The sequence below is a fragment of the Cervus elaphus genome, chromosome 24, assembly GCF_910594005.1.
Source record: "Cervus elaphus chromosome 24, mCerEla1.1, whole genome shotgun sequence".
NCBI classification, from domain to species: Eukaryota; Metazoa; Chordata; class Mammalia; order Artiodactyla; family Cervidae; genus Cervus; species Cervus elaphus.
The window spans coordinates 17,340,012-17,359,586 of record NC_057838.1 but is presented as its reverse complement, the minus strand read 5'-3'; the positions used below and the strand labels follow the sequence as shown (position 1 = coordinate 17,359,586).

At 40.4% G+C, this 19,575-nt stretch overlaps 1 protein-coding gene across 15 annotated transcripts in view; it reads right to left on the bottom strand.

Annotated features, from left to right (window-relative positions):
- Positions 1–19,575, bottom strand: part of RBMS3 (RNA binding motif single stranded interacting protein 3) — a 1,032,337-nt gene that overhangs the window by 58,875 nt on the left and 953,887 nt on the right. For 11 of the 15 annotated variants that reach the window (XM_043885913.1, XM_043885914.1, XM_043885918.1 and 8 more), the window contains 2 exons: positions 15,900–16,010; positions 8,533–8,580 (listed from right to left, as the gene is read on the bottom strand). In XM_043885913.1, coding sequence (XP_043741848.1) covers positions 8,533–8,580; positions 15,900–16,010 — 159 coding nt within the window. The remainder of the gene's footprint in view (positions 1–8,532; positions 8,581–15,899; positions 16,011–19,575) is intronic. The other 4 variants (XM_043885915.1, XM_043885923.1, XM_043885922.1 and 1 more) reach the window with 1 other exon arrangement.

Below are 19,575 nucleotides of genomic sequence, written 5' to 3'. Positions count from 1 at the left end.
CCTGGTTGATAATCCCCTGTTGCTGGTTCATACAAATACATCCCAGAAAGTGAAGATGGGATGAGCATGTAAAAAACAAAAATATATACTTAAAAAAGTGTTTTCCTACTTCGGAACTACGGTCAAACGTGTTGTGCAAAGTAAAACTCCAAGAAATGTCTCTCTTAGTCCTCATCTCCACCTCTGCTCTTCTGACATTTCACCTGCCTTTCATGAAATTAAAAACACACACAAACAATAATTTTAGAGAAAAAGAGTTTCATGTTCTTATTATGTGGAATGTCAAAAACAGTACTGCATTTGAAAGACTTTGGAAAATACATTGATCAGAGCAGAGGTGGGCAAACCGTAGCCCACAGGCCAACCCAGTTCCTTGTTTTATAAGGTTTTTTTTATCTTTTTAAATTTATTTTTAATTGATTGATGATGGCTTTACAATATTGGTTTAATTTGTCATACATTAACAGGAATTAACCATAGAGGTGCGTATGTTCCCTTCCTCTCGAATCTCCCCTCCCGCCCCCCACCCTTCCCACCCCTCTAGGTTGTTACAGGGCCCCAGTTTGAGTTGCCTGAGTCAGAGCAAATGTTCATGGGCTATCTATTTTACATATGTTAGTGCATATGCTTCCATGCTACTCTCTCCACTCATCTCACCCTCTCCTTCCTCTCTCCCGCTCTTGTCCATAAGTCTGTTCTCTATGTCTGCATATCCAGTGCTGCCCATAAAGGTTTTATTGGGATGCAGCCATGCTTATGTGTTTATACATGGTCTGTGGCTGCTTTCATCCTGCACGCGAGAGTGACTCTGACATACGGCCAATGCCTGGCAAAGCCTAAAATATTTACTTCTGGACTGTTACAGAAAGACAAAACAAACCAAACAAATAAAAACTTGCTGGATTAGAAGATAAGACTTAGGGCTTCCCTGGGAGCTCAGTAGTAAAGAATCCATCTCCCAATGCAGGAGACATAGTTCCATCCCTGATTTGAGAAGATCCCACATGCTGCAGAGAACTAAGCCTCCCCGCCTGCCACAACTACTGAGCCTGTGCTCCGGAGCCCGGGAACCGCAACTGCGGACGCCCTTGCGCCCCTAGAGCCCGTGCTCTGCAACGGAGAAGCCACCGCAATGAGAAGCTCACACATCACAAAGAAGAGGCAGAGGAGTCCCTGATCGCTGTAACTAGAGAAAAGCCCATGCAGCAACGAAGATCCAGCACAGCCACAAGTGAGTAAATAAAATGATAAACACACACACAAAGAAACATCCACTACCACATTTATCAAGGAATAAATGGCATAGAAGGACATGTTAACAGATTCGGTCAGGCATAGGATTTCATATCCTCTTATCCCATGCCCCCTGCCACCCCCCAAAAAAGAAGCTGAACCAAACGACAGTGAGGGTAACGTATCAGAAAAGACCATTTGCACAAGCTCCTGTTAGTTATCGGTTTCTTGAATAGAGCACTAAAAACCATGGTCTCTCAGGAAAAGTCTTTTAAAATTCATTTTTTGCTGTGTCGGGAACAATATAAATGCGCCAGCGGGATCACAGGAACAACACACACAGGCCTGGGTGTCAGTCTTGGACCAGCGTCGCTACAAAGTCCCGCTCTGCGGACGGCTCTTAGGGCAGCTGTCGCACGCTGTGTTTGGTGACAGTTCTTTGTAACTCTGCCCTTTGTTCTAACAGGGGTTGGGACCCCTGTTCTTTGTAGGGCTGCATCTCTATCTTATGCTGTCTAGCTTTGGTTCCTTACAGCTCTATGGGAGTCCGGTAAACATTAGTTGAATGAATGAAGAGATCAGTAGAACAAAGTGTCCTTATTGAACTTATTGAAAAGAAATCAATCAGTACACTTAAACAAATGTGGTTTGGTAATCAGAGTAGATGCACGGAATCTGAGCAAAGAAATGAAACTGATTCTCATGCATGGCTTGTGGGAGCTCTTATAACTGTGTCAGGCCTTTTACAGTAAATGCAATTTAATGGCTAATTGCTGTTAATGGGAGGTACTAATGGACCTAATTTTTAATTAAGAGAGGGGAATCATTTGTAATTAGCTCCTGGTATCCATGAAGACACATGTTTAGAGTTTGAAAAATGGTTTGAAGTAGTTTAAACATCTCCTGTTTGAAGAAATGGCTTTGTTCTTTGAATCAGCTTAAACAACCCCCCACCCCTGCCAAGTTATGGAAGAGTTTTATGAACTAATTCCCACTCAAGAAACAGTACAAAGGTGGGCTGGTAGGGCATCACTGATTCCAAATTAGGGAGGCTTTCCAAAGCAAACAGATGTTAGTGACTAGCAGAACAATGAAGGGAAAGCTGCATAATACATTGCTAGGGAATTTGGTCTGAATCTGAGCAAGTCCATGGTGAAGACTTCCTTCTTACCCTGAAGTTGGCCTGATGATGACACTGACTCTTTCCGACCTGTTTCAGCCAGTGTGTAGAAAGCAGACAGCAGGGAATCAATGTTCACAAGTTCCGTGGGTCGCTGTCAGTGCGTTACTTGCTCCTTTTTCACTTTTTTCCAAACACAAGCTCCAATTCTGAATTCTAAGGTTTTCAGAAAAGGAGAATGAATTTGGGTTCTACTTTGGGTCATTCTCTGTTCATAGTCTGGGCTCCTTTGGTGGCTCAAATGGTAAAGAATCCGCCTGCAGTGCAGGAGATGCTGGTTCAATCCCAGGTCAGGAAGATCCCTTGGAGAAGGAAATGGCAGCCCACTCCAGTATTCTTGCCTGGAGAATCCCATAGACAGAGGAGCCTGGTGGGCTACAGTCCAGGGGATCACAAAGAGTTGGGACACTACAGAGCTTTTCACTGTTCATAGTAATCTTTTGTTTGATTACATCATGATGCCTTTCTAGGAAATTAAGTTCAAAGCAACTGAAATAAACATTTGACAACAAATCATCTGTAGTTCTCATAGGTTTCTCATAAAATCCAACCATGGACAGAAAAAAAATGACGCTTTACTCTTTATTTTAAAATAGGAGGATATTTTACAGAGTTATAATTATATGGAAAAGAAACATTGAAAACAGAATAGACTCATGAGTTTGCATGAAAATGTAGGTCCAGCCTTCTTGTTCTCTGTCCTTGAAATAAGCAGGATAAAGTGTAGTAGCAGCTTGGGCAAGGAGAAAGCAAAGAAATCAGAGACTCCCATCTCCCAGACATCAGTCATGTTCTCTGGACATCACCACTCCGGCGTTAGCTCTATTCTTCCTCAATTATTGTTAGTTTTGTTGTTGTTGTTGTTATTGTTCTTAATGTGTTAACTGTTTAACTATTCACCTTAGACTCTTCCTAAACAAAGAGATCTTCAACCATGTGTTTGATAAACTTATTCAAATCTACATTAAAGTAACTTTACAGTTGCTGAAATAAAAATAAAGACCATATCCTCCTAAAATCACTTCAAGTATCATGATGATACACAAATCACACTCTGAAAAATACTAATCTGGTATACTTTCCTGCCTTTAATTAGACGTATACTCCAAACGCTTACCCCACCCCACCCCCCCAAAAAAAATACACATTTGACTCTTAAAAATTCTGTGAGGTCAAGTCTTCAGTGATTAACCTACATCTTATTAGTGTCAAAAAGCAAAACGAAACCTAGACACACAGAAATACTCCACTTAAATATCAGCTTCTTATGCTCATGTTTATCAATTTCCTTAACGTCCAACCAGCTTCACATGTACTCCCATGACCTGGACTTTGCTGAGAATAGTTCATTATCCAAAGTCTTAAGCCCAAGTATTGTATTTCTGACCACTCTGTACGCCTTGTTGGGACCTCTAGTCTCTGTCTTCCTTGCAGTCTCCTCTACCACCTCTTGCTGCCTTTTTCACTGTTCCTATTCAACCTAGAAACTAGTCTATCACCCTGTCACTCTCTCGCCAGTAACCTCAGCACATGCTGCCCCCTTTTCCCCTTCATGTGGTCAAACCTCAGCCCTGAATTAATCCACCTGTCTGCCTTCCTGGCAAGTGAGCTCTGCAGTGGAGACTCACACACCATCCCAGCCTGCTGTTACAAAAATCTGTCGGCTATAACTTCCAGTGGAGCCCCACTCCTGGATCCTCAAGCTTTCCCTGTATTGCCAGCTGGCCTTTGGGCTTTCTTACTCTATAGTTTTCCGAATCTCTGTCATCCTTAAGTTCCTTACCATGCTATTTCACACTCAACTCTCGGAAGGTGTCCCTCAGAACTTCACAAAAAGCAAACAGAACCCTATAGAGAAGTGAGTCAGACGGAGGAGTCTGGTACTTGTCCCGCCCACGTCCTTACGGGACATTCACTGTCTCTGCCCTTCCCCTTCAAACTGCCCTACCAGACTGGCTAGTGACCTTGGTCTCACAAAATCCAGCGGCTTCTTTTCTAAACTTATCTTCCTAGACAGGCTTCTCTTGAAATCCTCTCTTGCTGTGGCTTCTTCAGAAAACTCATATTCTTGGTTTTCCTTATGTTTATGGTTGTCTTTTCCAATCTCTACTTTAGGTTCCCTTTTCTGCCCATTCCTTATTTTCAATGATCTGCGTACTTCTCTCCACTCTAAGCACATTCTTTGGGTGTCATGGCTTACTTCCATGATGATTACTCCAAAACCCATTTCTACCTAGGAGCTCCAGATACCCACATCCAAATAGCTATCCATTATCTTCATTTAGGTACCTCACTGACATTCAGACTCAATGATGCTGCACTCAGCCTCTTTCCTGCCAAACTTGATTCTCTTTCCTCTGGTTCAGAGCTCAGCAAGTGATACTTCAAGCCTCTGAGCTGCTAGGAACTTAAAAGCCTCCTTTAATTCCTTCTTCTCCTCCTACTCTGACATCCAACCAGTTATCAAGTCCTGTGTATTCTACCTCTGTCAAATTTGTCGAATGTGTCAATGCTCCATCCTTATTCCCACATCTTGAGCACAGATCAACTTGGTTTTGTGCTTGGGTCCTTGAGCTCTGGTCCCCATTTTCCAGGTCTGTCTCTCTCCAGTGCATTCTTCACCCTATATCCAGAGGGATCCCATTATTCTCTGACTTAAACTTGTCAGTTTACATCTATTGCCACCAGGATGGAGCCAAGCTACTGTAGCTAATGATGCTGCTCCAGCTTATTTCTCAGGAAACATTTTCTCTACTTCAGTTTCTCTTTAAGCATCCCTGTCCTATTGAGGCATCTGAAGTTCCCTGAATTCGCCAAATCCTGCCACCCATGAGCTTTTTATACGCCACCCTGTTGACCTGAAACTCTTTCCCACTCCACTATTGTTCACTAGACTAATTCCCATGTGTCCTATGTCTCCATTCAGAGGTTTCTCCCACTATTTATGACTTCAACTGTGGGTCAGTTTTCTCTTTGTATCCACATAGCATCTTATAACAAGAATGATTAGCATAGTTGTTGCTAATAATACTTGTGTTAGTCACTCAGTCATGTCTGACTCTTTGTAACCCCAGGGACTGTAGCCTGCCAGGCTCCTCTGTCCATGGAATTCTCCAGGCAAGAATACTGGAGTGGGTAGCCATTCCCTTCTCCAGGGGATCGTCCTGATCCAGGGATAGAACCCAGGTCTCCTGCATTGCAGGCAGATTTCTTTACCATCTGAGCCACCAAGGAAGGCTACTTGAGCACTTATTTAATGCCAGAATCCCTCCTAAGTCAACTACATATTTTATCTCATCTAATGCTTACAACAACCTTACGAGGTAATTAATACTTCCTCAGATAAGTAATCCAAGCCACAGAGAACTTAAATAATTTTCCCAAGTTTCAATGACTAGTGAGTGCTCCAAGTTGATTCTGAACCTAGGTTATCTTATTGAAGATTTTACAAACTTAAACATCATATATTTGTCCCTATGGAAATACTTATGACACTGTGTTGTAATCACTCACTTGAACCTAACTTCCTAATTGGACCTTAGACTTTTTTTTTTTTTTTAGGACCTTAGACTTTTAGAAGGAAGTTGTAGCCCTAGCACCCAGTACATAGACTGTCATACGGTCATACATACTTTTCAATAAATACAAGTAAAAGGTGGCATGTGGTTCAAAGACGAAAGAGTCCTTGCTGAAAATCAGATTTACCCAGATTACCCTGAGATCACCCTTCAGCATCTGCCATCATGACATTTTTTCCTCCAAAATACCAAATGACTTTCAGTCATCTAATTACCCCATACAGTTTCATTTCTTGTACATTTCATGTATGTTTCCCACTCTTGTCCAACTGGTAAACTCATATTCATCCTTCCAAATCAAGCTCAGAATTCACTTTATTCCTGAGAGTTTCCAATCTTCATTTTAGCACTCAGAGGGTGGTCAAAAAATGTTTGATATATTGAATGAACAAAATTAAGTTGAGTTTTGTTTCTGTAGGTTACCAGAGAGATATCTCAAGCTCCAATACATCATGATGCTTTAGTTGACTCCTACAATGGCCAAGAATCAATCACTATTCAAGTTGTCCAACACGAGCATACTGGGATTCATTTGAAGAGGATATCACAGCATCCTATGCCTGTTTCACTTTCCTGAAATGGTTAAGGGTTTGGCAAAGGATATGTCATTTTTCAAATGTCACTCAAGTGGTTCCCACCAGACAAGTCACAAACATTTTAGGAAGGCAAGTCTATTTTCATTTAGAGATAGATTAAAGAGGCCAAAGAAGTCTGTGTAAATTTATAAGATGTCGAACCACCAACTCAATCTCCTCAGGGGAAAACAACTGTAAAAATCTCCCAAAATGTTCTTTTTCCTGTCACTTCTGTTTTAGTCCCCTTGTATTCCACCGAGATCTTAGCACTTGTCTTAGTCTAGTGATCATATCTGAGCTTTCTGACTGTTGTACGTAACACGTGTCTTATTCCTCAAGCACACACCAAACCACAGACGAACTTGCTCAGAGCACTGCTTTCATCAAGTCGTGTCTCTGCTCAGGGGCTCCTGGTGGTGCCTGACTGTGAACCAGGTGGGAACTCTGAGTCTAGAGATGCCACCTGCTGTCTTTCCATAATTGATTTGTGTAGAGCCTGACCCATGGCCCATCTCTGGTAAGTGCGTTTGATGTTTTCATTGCTTTTCCATTGTGTTCTTGAAAGGGAAATCAGAAACTCTAGTTGAAGGAAAGTTCCATTTTGTGTCTTTCATTATTATCAATATTGGCGAATTACTGAGAGCAGATGCCTCTTGTTAAACGAAGACATCACGTATTAAGCAGAGTAAACATGTAAAGCACAGGCTGAACATGTTAGAGAAAGCATCTTCTCAGGGGTCTCCTAATCCTAAATAAAACAGGTGTGTGAAGATGTAACGGGATATTTTCATTAACGACAACTTATAGAGGTTTCCAGGAGGACCAAAGTAACTTCAGAGCTGAAAGCTAAGTCATTGCTTCTCCACTGAACTAAGAGGAGTATTCAGCTATAAGCATAATCAAACAAGTCCACAAGACACCAGAAGAGGATTATCCTGCAGACACTGGGTCCAGCACACCGGGTGGCCAAGAACACGAGGTTCTCTGGAAACCATCACTCTGTTGCCAGACTCTGTTGCCCCCTGGGTTCCCCCATTCTATTTCTGGCCTTCATCTCTTGTGCTGTCTCTTCACTGCCTTTTCTTGGTTTAGATTTTATGTCCTCATCATCTGACACATCAAAGGATTAGAGAGTTCAAAGCCCTTCTTGCTGCCAGTATTTTACTTAGTTAAAATCAACAAAAATGAAAAATTGTGCCCATTTTCCTCTCTGCAAGAAACCAAACTTCAAAATTAAGATGAAAGCATAAGAAGATCCATGCAGTTCAAAATTCAAACTCATGTCTTCACATCCATATGCTCTATTATGAACTGCACTACTGGATTTTATGGAGCAACTTTAATATCACTGATTAAAATGCTCAAGACACTGCTAATGCATTCTCAAATCAACCTCGGCCACTTTGGAGTAACATGGAACATTGGCAGCTTTTCTTTCAATATCCCAAATACCATTTTTGGAACAAATTTGAAGTTTTGATTCATTCAACAATTATATTGAGCACCTACTATATGTCAGATACTATGCTGGGTGCAGAACAAGCAAAATGGGATGATTTTCTGATTTCAGAAGAATTCGGTCTCTAAAGCAGTGCTTCTCAAATTATTTTTATTCACCTGATCCCTCTTTTGATTAACTTAAATATCCTTCTCCTACTTCCCAGAAAGTCTAGTGAATATCCCAACACCGAGAATCACTGATACACAGACTCCAAGACCAAATGTCTTTGAGCCTTTACTTTTTGTTTCAAAAGCAACATATTTATTTTGCATACACAAACTGGATTGGAATATTAAATATTATTTTTTAAACCGCATGTGCGAATCGCCCACCTCAGAACTGAAATTCAAGTGCCTACGTAGCATCCGTGTTTGAGAATCACTGCTTTAAAGAGTTTTGGAGAAAACCAGGCAAGCTCCCTCTCTCCCATCCAATCAAGTCTTAAAGGAATTAGAATTTTCCTACCTGACACAACAGCTGGTGGAGTATCATAATCCTGTCTTGGGACTGAATCTTTGAATGAAAAGAGCATGAGAAAGAATGCAATGAAGTCCAAAAGAAAATAAAATAGAATCTTAGCTCTACAACTTGGAAGTGCTCGCTGCATGTCACATAGTACCTAAGGCGCCTGCCTTGAAGACCTAGGGTGCTATGCCCTCCTAGTTGATAGCCCACAGTGGTCCCCCACAGCCACCACTCTGGACATGTCATTAGGCCCCACGTGACCTGCAAGGACAGCATTGTCTGACCCAGAATATTGTCATCTTCCTCTTTCATAATTTTGGTCCCTCCCTTGGGTCCTCAGTGTGAGATTGGTACCCTCTCTGGCTGACACCAACGCTGCTCATCAGGAAGGGGCCGGGAGCACAGGATGAAACCCCAGTCATGGAGAACAAAAGAAATAACTAAAACTTTCAAAGAAATAAGTGAAAAATTGGCACATTCCCCAAATCTCTGGAGGCTGACATGTTTTGAAGCTAAAATTTTGTTATTGACCATTTATCTCCGTCTCTGTTCCCAGGGGTGGTCGATCGAGACCGAGGTGCCTCATGTGCTAGAACCATCAAGACAGAGATAAATAGAAATGAATCTATTCAACAAATGGCTGCTGTCTTTTTCCAAAGTATCATAACATTAGAGGTGCCAATAGTAGATCAGGGTTAATTAAACAACTAGACATCCATTTCAAAACTTGAGGTGATGCAGGACCAAATATAACACTATTAAAAAAGAGGCTTTGCCTTCATACCATTTCTTTAGCCAGAGACCTCAAATGGGAACGTGGGACATGGCTTATGGCTCAAGGCCCCCACTTCTAAAAATGGACATTTCTCGTTTAGTTCCAGCTCCCCTTGGAGGGGTAAGCTGTGTAAAAGGGACCAGGTATTGCAAAATATACTGCCCAAACAAGATTAAATAGATGTGCTTGCGAGACCCTTATTCCATTCATATGATCATTATTCTATTAAAAACTGAAACATTCAAACTTTATTTTTCCACCTACTTGTCACTTAATTTGGACCATCACAAATTTCTCCATTTCATCTCCCTGACACAAAATGACAATGTTGATCACTCTCTCATGAGTGAATGGTGTGTGAGAAAAGAGAATTTGAACAATGCGAGGCCAGCCAAGCAAGCATTGATCAAAGATTCAAATGCAAGTAAACCTTCAGCACAAGTTATTCCGTTTCTCACAACACTTATGTTAACCTAGTGACTTGATTATAATCCCTAAATCTAGAATCTATAAACATCATTTTCAAAGGGTCTCCAAATATTTTATTAATAGTGGTAGTAAAATTCTAAGTATCTTTAAAAAAAACTAACTGCATATTACTACTACAAACAAGACTACTATGACACTAATCATTTTCCAAGAACATATTTATAACATTTCAAAATGGATAAAAAATTCATGCTCATTGTTGAATACTTGGAGAATGTAGAAAATTATCATGATTGAAATAGAAACTTTCCGTAAGCCCACCACTGAGAAACCAATCCCACTTGTTTGTATTTGCTACAGCCTTATTTCACAAGTATTTTTTCATAGTTGATACTATACTCCACACGTGCAAATTTACATCCTGCTCTTTTGATTGAACATGAGAAATAATCCTTCTCCTAATTCTTTTATATGCTTATAATTTCATGCTGCATTGCATTCTGGTTTATGGATGGGCTATGATTTATTTAATCATCCTTTCTTACTAAAGATTACAATAAACAATGGGCTGAATATTTTGAAGATATGGTTTCTGTTATACTAGAATATTTTCATAGAATAGGTGCTCAAGACTATAGCCACTGGGTTGGGGAAGAGAGTGTTTATGGTGGGTCTTGTGGGCCCACCCTGGTCTCCAGCTCACACATTTATAAATTTGGATTCCAACCATCAGAGTACCATGACTGAGACTATGTATCTCCCGACACCTTTGTCAGCAATGTGCATTATTTTAATAACTTTATTTAATGAGTTCCTTGTGTGTGTGTGTCTGTGTGTATTGGGTTAATTTACTGTTCAGTTATTTTTTAACTATCTGATCACATTCTTTGGCATTTTATATACTGGGAACTTTGTATTTTTTGCTAATTTATTGGAATTCAGAATCCATTTTTTTAAACAGTGAAAGCTTGCCTTACTATTTGCAAATAAACTTTCATAAAACTAGACTTTCACTGAATGCCTACTTGTTTATTGTTCACACTGTAAGACTAACTTCAAAACCTCACTTGTCTTATAAGAAGACTAAACAAATTTTTAAAAGCTATTCCCTTTCCTCTATACTTTCTTTCTTGTATAACCATTTTTAACTGATTGATACTTTTCCTGAAAAATAATCTCAGGAGATGTACTCATGACCACTTACAATTTATGATACTCTTTCCTAATCATGAGTCCATTTAACATCATGTATTGGTTTTTACCACTCTGCCTTAATGCTTATATTCCTGGATGATAACTGAAAGAATTTAAAAGCATAATGGGAAGGGTGACGCCACTGAAAACTAACTGTGAGAGAACTGTGCTGAACAAGTCAAGAACAATTACAAGATTATCTTTGTGTGCAGCTAGGGCTACACCACCAGAATCCAATGATGTCACAAGTCACCAGTGGTTTGCAGACACAAACAGAACTGCAGATAAGGAGCCTGCAGAACAAAGCCTTTTTATTTCTTTCAACAGATTCTGGTGACATAGGAAGCCACTGGTGACCACCAACTGAACAAATGAAAAGGAGATAAGAAACTTGTAAAACAAGATTGTCATACAATCTGGAGGTTCTCATAACAGTAAAACCCCCAGTGGTTTCTGCTAAAGCCTACAATAGACTGATAAGAAATTATGGGTAACAGGGCTTCGGTTCTTGAGGGAATCCTGTGACAAAAAATAAACAGAGGTGGGAAAAGCTAGAAAATTCTTCAAGGTCAGCAGAGCCCTGGAATAAAACAGTTACACTGCTTGCATAAAATTCATCTTTCTTTTAAGGCCTGCAGATTCTGTCAAGCTTAGAAAAGAGGTAGGGGATTGAATGATAAACATTTGAGGTGGCAAATGGTAGAAGAATGGTTAATTAAACTACATGGCATCCATTTCACAGTGTGGGGTTCTGGGGGACCAAATATATTTAATTTGATGAGAATGAAAAAGTCTTTGACTCAGTATACTTCTGTTACCCAGGGATCTTAGGAAAGAAAGTGGGACAGAGCATCAGGCCCCGCTCCTGAAAATGGAGAGTTCTACAGTAGCTCCAGGTCCTATCAGCAGTAAACGCTGCCTCCTTGGGTTATCCCCTGGACCTCTCTGCTCTGCCCCTGGAAGCTATGTCTGGAGTTGAGGTTCCTGCCTTAATCTTGACATGGCCCTGTTCACATCTTGTTTTGCAGAATTGCAGTGAGCTCAGATGTCTGAAAGCCTCCGGAAAATAACAGTAGGAGAGAGACATGGTTGAAGACTTTCAGGTTGCCTGGCTGGGGCAACACGGCAGGGAATGGAGTAAGTTGAGATGGGAAACAGGAAAAAGAGTTAGGGAACTATTATACTTCATCGAGCGAGGTCCAGGGCAGAGCCTCTAGATGTGGAGGTGAGGAAGCAACTGATAGATGTCTGCGGGACTTGAAAAGTAACTGTCCGTGGTGGGGATTAAGGAGAAAATGGTCTATGCTGGGTCCTGGGTATGATGCTGGACTTCTGGGGTGAGTGGCCACGGGACCAGCTTGAGGGGGAATAGGAGTGGGGCCCTACATGAGGAAGGGTCAGTGGGGAGGAAGCTCGGGAGGTTCCTTTGGGTTGTGCTGACTTTGAGATGTTGGAGGGGAGGGTCACATGGAAATATTTAGCAAGTGCTGGAAAATGAGGCTAAAATTCTGAGATGAGGTTAGCCCTGGGGACTCAGATAGCAGAGTCTTTGGCATAGAAGGCAGAGTTCAAAACCGTCGAGGTGGAGGAGTTTGCTTAAGGAAATCACATATGAATGAGGAGCTAGTTTAAAAACTTACCCATCAGCCTAGGAGAGGAAAGAGGAAGCAGTGGCCAGAGAGGTCAGAGGAGAGCCAAGAAAACCTTGGGCAGGACTCACAACTGAGCGCTCTCAGGACCAGCTGGGTCCAATATTCAAATATAGGGAGATTTCCCGTTAAAATCGAGACAGCTTATCTAGTTCCAAGAACTAGAGGGTGGGCCACTGGGGGTCTGTATACCCATGTGGTTATAGCATCTGGATTGGGTCCAGCTGCTCACTTTGGAAGAGGAACTGTGTTCCCGGCTGCCAGAGGCAGCGTCTTGCTAGCTACTCATCCAACATGCACGCAGGGCTGTTATGATGACTGCATTCAAAACTATCTCTGATTTAAAATATGATTTCCAGTATTGTGTGTATTTATATTACACAGCTATGTGTGACATAGGTAAATATAGACCAAATTTGATGATATAGTGCCAGGATTTGGGGCTTGGACTTAATCAGCTTTATTCATTAATGTGGCTTGGCTGGTCTCTGTACCTTTTGGGTTTACAGCCTGAAAGAGTATGTTAGAAGCTATGGAAGAGGAAACTGGGAAAAAGGTAAGTTACATCAAATGAAACAGAGCAGCCAGTGAGTTGAGCTGTGGACTTGACAGTGTCCGACATCCTTCTGGTGACCTGGACAAGTTAGAAGCCCTTGGAGGGAGAGGGATGGGGGTGCGGCTCCTTTGAGAAGCATCTGCTGGGTAGCAACACACTGTATTGTGTATGTTTACATATCTCATCCCACTGAAACTCACAACACCTCTGGGATATAAGTATTATTCTTCCACTTTGCAAAAGAGAAAGTAGAAGTTCAGAGAGGTTAGGTAATCTGTCTGAACATGCACAGCTAATATAAGCGGCAGAGGCAGGTTTTAAACTCAACTTTAATCTCAATACCAACTATTCTTTCCATGACATCAGGCCACCTTCCCAGCAGTGGATTAGGTGTATTGAAAATACGTAATAAGGTGGTGAAACTTGATTAAAGAGAATCAACCTTAATTGCATAAGAGCTACTTCAAATGCCAATCAAAAATTTAGATAAAATGAATCTATGATATCAGAGTAAAGAGTGACAGCTTAAGAAACAAGTATAACTTCATGCTGGACACTCAGCATTGTCAGTGACATTTTGTGGAATAAATATACAAATTAATACTGTTTGTACTCTGACTTTTCCGAACCTTATGAAACTTTAAACTTAAACAACAATTTATACAAAGCTTATTATGTATTTAAGCATTAGTACAAATGTGAAGGAGAAAAATAATTTTTTAAAAAGCTAGAAGAAATTTGATGTTAAATATAAGCCACATGCTTAAACATTTGCTTCCTAAGAAAGGAAAGAGTATATATCAATTATTGAATAAGTTGGCTATTACCAGCTGGGCAAAATTGTGTTCTTGTTGAAAATGCTCAGATGCTAGCCATAATATACATTATAGAATCAATAACTATTGTAATTGTGAATTCATGCTCTATAATTGAGCTTATTTTTCAGTTGCTCAAAGGATTCAGTCATGTTCTCAATTAACATTTTTTTTTCTAGTTTCCAAATTTGCATTTCAAGAAGTCAGCAGGCTTTGCTTCTGATTCCAATGAGTAGAATTTAAAAAGTGTTTTCTTTTTATGCTTTGCATTATAATCCTCCTCGCTTATCAGATTTGTCATTCGATTACAGTAAAAGTGTATTAGCTCATTTATTCATAATTTGTGAACATTTAGGAGGGGAAATGGAAATCAATAGTAGGGCATGAGAAACTTCAGGCCTTCCAATACTGTCCTGGGATCTGCTTTGTTAATGAGCAAAGTGACTCCAAAAAAAAAAAAAAAATCACACATTGCTAAAAGCTACAGAAATAATATCTTTAAATTCTTCATTCCTAATGAAAATTAGCTGAACCATGTTGCAGAATGAAACATAGTCATAGACATGACTTTTAAAAGTCTGGTTCAGAAACCTAAAGAATCATCTGATTGAGTCTAAGCCTTTGGACACACGAGGTATCAATGATTGCTTTTTACAGGTTCAGCAACGGAGGCCTTCCAGGTGGGTACTTTATGTCAAAAAATTAAATTTCTTTATTGAAACTATGGGACTCTTTCTGTTAGGTATATTGACATTCCTCCTACTTAGAGCAGATTATTGAGGCCTCAGTAGACATGTCAGAAGCTTCTTATATCCTCAAAAGCCTGTGAGTCAACATCTCTGTGTAGTAAACAAGCCATTGCTTTAATGTAAACTCTCCAATATAAAGTGAATGTACCTTGTGTACATGGGTGTTTGGAGATGATGTCAGTGTAATTGAGGGAAGTCACAGGAGTGGTGACCATGAGACATACAAAGTCACAGAGGCTTATGGCTAAATAGCTTATAGCGCCCTGGGCTCAACATTTCAACTGTATGAAGAGGGACACTGAGACCAGGAGACTGTCTCACAGTATTGAAGCTGTCTCGCTCAGAAGACATGTCTTGTTTTTCTTCCTCTTTAAAAATAACAAAATTATCTGCATTAACATTTATGAAAAATAAAAACTGTTATAGGGGAGATTGGTTTTACAGTTTTTATTGTTTCTATAATGAACGAAGTTGCAATGTTCCATGTTGTATTGGACCTGTGCCCTCTTGACCACTTGGGGAACTGTCTTCAAAAAGATTTTTTAAAAAACAAAGTTTTGCCAATGATTTCAAATACCTTGTTGATACAAAAGTAAGGCTGCAATGGACATTTCTTGATATACTTTGTTCCTTAAGAAAAAAAAATGGCTAATCAAAAACTTCCTGACCTATAAATACACCAGGTACATTAGATTCCTTTCCTTTTTTTTCAACATCACCTATGTAGACATATTCAAAAGAAAGATGAAAATAAATCAATTATGTGAGGTTCTCAATTACATTTTGTTGCTACAAACATTGAAAGCAAATAAAAAACCCCGTGTATTAGCTATAATCAAAATTGGCTCCCCTCTTAGGAATAACCTGGGGCTGCTGTGAGCTGAAATCATAAACATCTGAGAAGGGAAAACTAGGCTCCAGTGTATTCGGTTACAAGGTCTAAAGCAGACATACCCGGGGCATGGCGTCATTAGAACTTTCTGTAAGTCAAATTTAAATGCAGCAAAGTAGACCCTTCAGCCTTGTCAATGTGAGTACACGTGCCCCAGAACTGTGCATGCAGAGTGCGGCGTATTCATACTGGGACCTAAAAGGCGGGTTCGTCAGGGGTGCAGAATCCACTCTGCTCATGCTGCCGGTAAGAACAGAAAGCATTGCCTCTTACTGATGAAATCCAAGGAAACAAACTCTGCAACTCACCGTTCCCGTGGTACCCAACGAAAGGTGGTTCATCTGTTGTGTCAGGGGGCCCATCATGTTTGCTGGCTGCATTGACATCGGATGGTCCATCGCTGGCGTGATCACAGCACCCTACAAGCACACACAACGTCCATCTGAAAACGTGTCTCATAACGAGGGGAACAAAAAAATAAGTGTAGTACGCTGAATTAACATCATACGTGCTTCTTACTGAAAAGGCTACACTGAACCCCATATGATTTTTACATCCATCCGTGTCATCCTGTGCTTCTCTAAATATAAAAGAATATAAATATTTCTCTTGATACTGAGCAAGACTTTTAGCTTCTATCATTTACCCATGATTTATATAGAGAATTCTTGATCACGTCAATACAACCTTCCACCAGGGGAATAATGCTGGTCAATGCGGGCTTCCTAACCAGATATCTTTAAAGGACATATTCAAATCAATGTAATGTTATAAAAATCAAAGTTACTGTCTCCCATATTTTTTCCTCATCTTTTGACCTACTTTGGTTTCTCTATCTGTGCTTTTGACACAAGACAGAAGACACAGAATTCTCTTTAATGCTGGCCAAATGCAACGCAGCTGAAGTTTTTTAAAATGCAGAACTATCAAGCGTTTCATCAGGTGTTAGGAAGGGCCTACATCTAGAATGTGCTTTTTGATTTATCGTAACTGTCGGCAATGCGAGAAGTAATAGACGTTTTAGAAAGCTTCTGTCCAAACATAAAGTGTCACATGGCCTGTGAGGCGCAGAGCCAGGCCATACTGCCTTCTCTTATATTCCTCTCTCCTTCTCTTCTGCCTTAATTGACTAACTTAGGCTTCCCTGGCGGCTCAGACAGTAAAGAATCTGCCTGCAGTGCAGGAGACCCAGGTTTGATCTCTGGGTTGGGAAGATCCCCTGGAGAGGGGAATGGCAACCCACTGCAGTAATCTTGCCTGGAGAATCCCATGGATGGAGGAACCTGGCGGGCTACAGTCCATGGGGCTGCAAAGAGTCAGACATGATTGAGCGACTAACACACACGGAGAATGGAACGATCTTTCTAAAAAGAAATTGAAAAGTTGGGGTTGGATGGAATTTTTGAGATTATCTAATTCCAGTGCTTTATTTTAAAGGTGAGAATAAAGGCAGAAGCTCATGCTAAAATAGCTCATTTAAACATCCAGTGAGTGAGACACGACTGAGCGACTGAACTGAACTGAGCTGAGTAGTAAAATGATTATGAATCTGAATGTCATTTTTTCTGTAAACTTGATTTTTCTCACTATGTGACTTTTTCCTCTATAAGTAAAAATTTTGAAGCAATAAAAATAGGACAGACAGGTTCATGCGGATGACAGGATCTCAGTACCTAAAGTAATTGCCCACAAGCAAACATGTCCTAAAATGCCTTGGCTCAGAATAATCAGTTTCTCACAATATTATTCAAATCTAGCTCCCTGACTGTGGCTGGTAAAGGATCAGACTGTCACTCAGCCTTCATATGGGCTCCTCCTCCTCACTAGAGAAGGAAAACAGAAATTGAACCATATATTTTTAAATGATCGATATCCAGAGCTAGGTTTGTTCTCAAAAACATTTGGACTTTTGACCTAGAATCAATCAAAACAAATATGTTATTTTCTAATCTGTTGCTTGTAAGCAGATGGCTACTTAATTGTAATTCACAGACACATCACTTTTTGTTTCTGCTGCCTGAATTTAACAAAAGCATCTTTATTTTTTCCTTATAAATAACACACTGGCCTTTATTTCAGGTATTTATTGTACCAAACTATCAGTAAATGGGCTTCCCTGGTAGCTCAGATGGTAAAGAATCAGCCTGCAATGCAGGAGAACCAGGTTCAATCCTGGGTTGGGAAGATCCCCTGGAGAAGGGAATGGCAACCCACTCCAGTATTCTTACCTGGACAGTCTCATGGACAGAGGAGCCTGGCGGGCTACAGTCCTCAGGGTAATAAAGAGTTGGACACGATTGAGTAAGCAACACTTTCACTGTTCATCAGTAAATACTTCAAGAAGAACTAAGATGTTCTTAAATCACTTAGAGATAAACTATAGAATAATTTCAGAGTCCTAAAGTGTTTTTTCCAACCAAAAAGTGGCACTCTCACAACATTATAATCCTTAGCAGGCACGAGACTTCGGTACTCTTCTTGAAGTTGAGACCTAGACTCTTGTCCTAGAATATTTCCGCTTGAGGTTCTGACACACAGCTGACTGTGTCAGTTTGGAAATGCCACAATTCTAATCGGCTTGCTTTAGTCACATAAAGAATTGTTCATCGTAAGTCAGAGATAAGGGCCAAATTATGTTTGGCCAGGATAGCTTTTTCCCAGCACCCTAGGGATGACCTCACTCCCCAGTGGCATGAGAGGTAGTCTTGTGTCTTTTTGGCGGTGGCAATATGTAAATGAGATAAGGTGAGCCTGTGACAGGTAAATCAAAATCTGTGCAGGATTGACTGCCTCCATTTGGGATTAATTTCGGAAGGACTATCTGGTCCCTTTAGAGAATCTTTTCAGGGAGAGTGTTCAGAGACTCATTTGATTATGGATGTCACTGCTGCTTCTGTGTATAAACCAGAAATCTGACAATCAAAGGGAAGGCTGGGGAGGGATGTGTCATCATTTAGAATTGGAAATAACAGCACTCGGCACACAGTGGAAGACAATGTGAGGGGAACAATCCTAACCAGACCAGTTACTGCGAATAAAATGAATGAGAAACTAAGGCTTCTTGGAGGGGGGTGTGGTACTTAGGACTCACAGCCTTGGTCCGATTTAGTAAAAATGTTCAAGAAATTCAGGATTCCCACAAATGATTAATTTCATACATTTCTTAAGAGTCTCAAGGGCGGGAAGATATTTACAAGCAGTGAGTAAGCTGGAAATAGCAGACAGGAAGCCTTTGGGGAAACACACTGTCTTGAAGGTAACTTTACTGGGGATAGACAACTTAGGGAGTAGGAAGTATTGGTTATCTATAACAAAGAGTGGGGTTTGTCAGCCACTGTGTTCATCAACTACAGTTCAACTATAGAATCTCTTCTGTATTATGTAAGATACAAAAGAATGGGGGAGAAAAAATAACAAAAAAGGAAATGAAAAATCTATGGTTGTTAAGGCAAAACTATAATCGTGCTTCATTTAAATATACTGTCAAATCCCTTCCTATGGATGCATTTAAGCCATAGATTGAAGAGTGTTTTGTGACAGATGTTGCAGACACATTAAAGGTAATTTCGTTTATTCAAATGTATAGAATATGCTGTCTGAATGAGTTTGGTTGGGAAACGCAAAGCAAAAGGAAACATAATTTTCATTTTAGCATTTCTGGATGTCTGGGTTTGCTCAATGTTTAAGCTGCAAAGAAAAATACTGTAACATGCTGCAATTCCCCTAAAAAGCACAATGACCAGACAGCTGACGGGAATGTCTGGTCTGTTTTAGCCGCCTCCTCTGCAAAATGGAGCGGCTCACACTAAAGAGATGTAGGGTGGAGCTGGTTGCCCTAATTCTGAAATAAACAATTTCAACAGGAATTTGGATAAAGTTTCCAAAGATCATTGATGTGGATATCTGACCTGAGGCCAGGAAAGCATCTGTGGTGTTAACCTCCTGCCAATGTTTGAAAGAAATTTTAAGTCTAGGAGAGTTCAA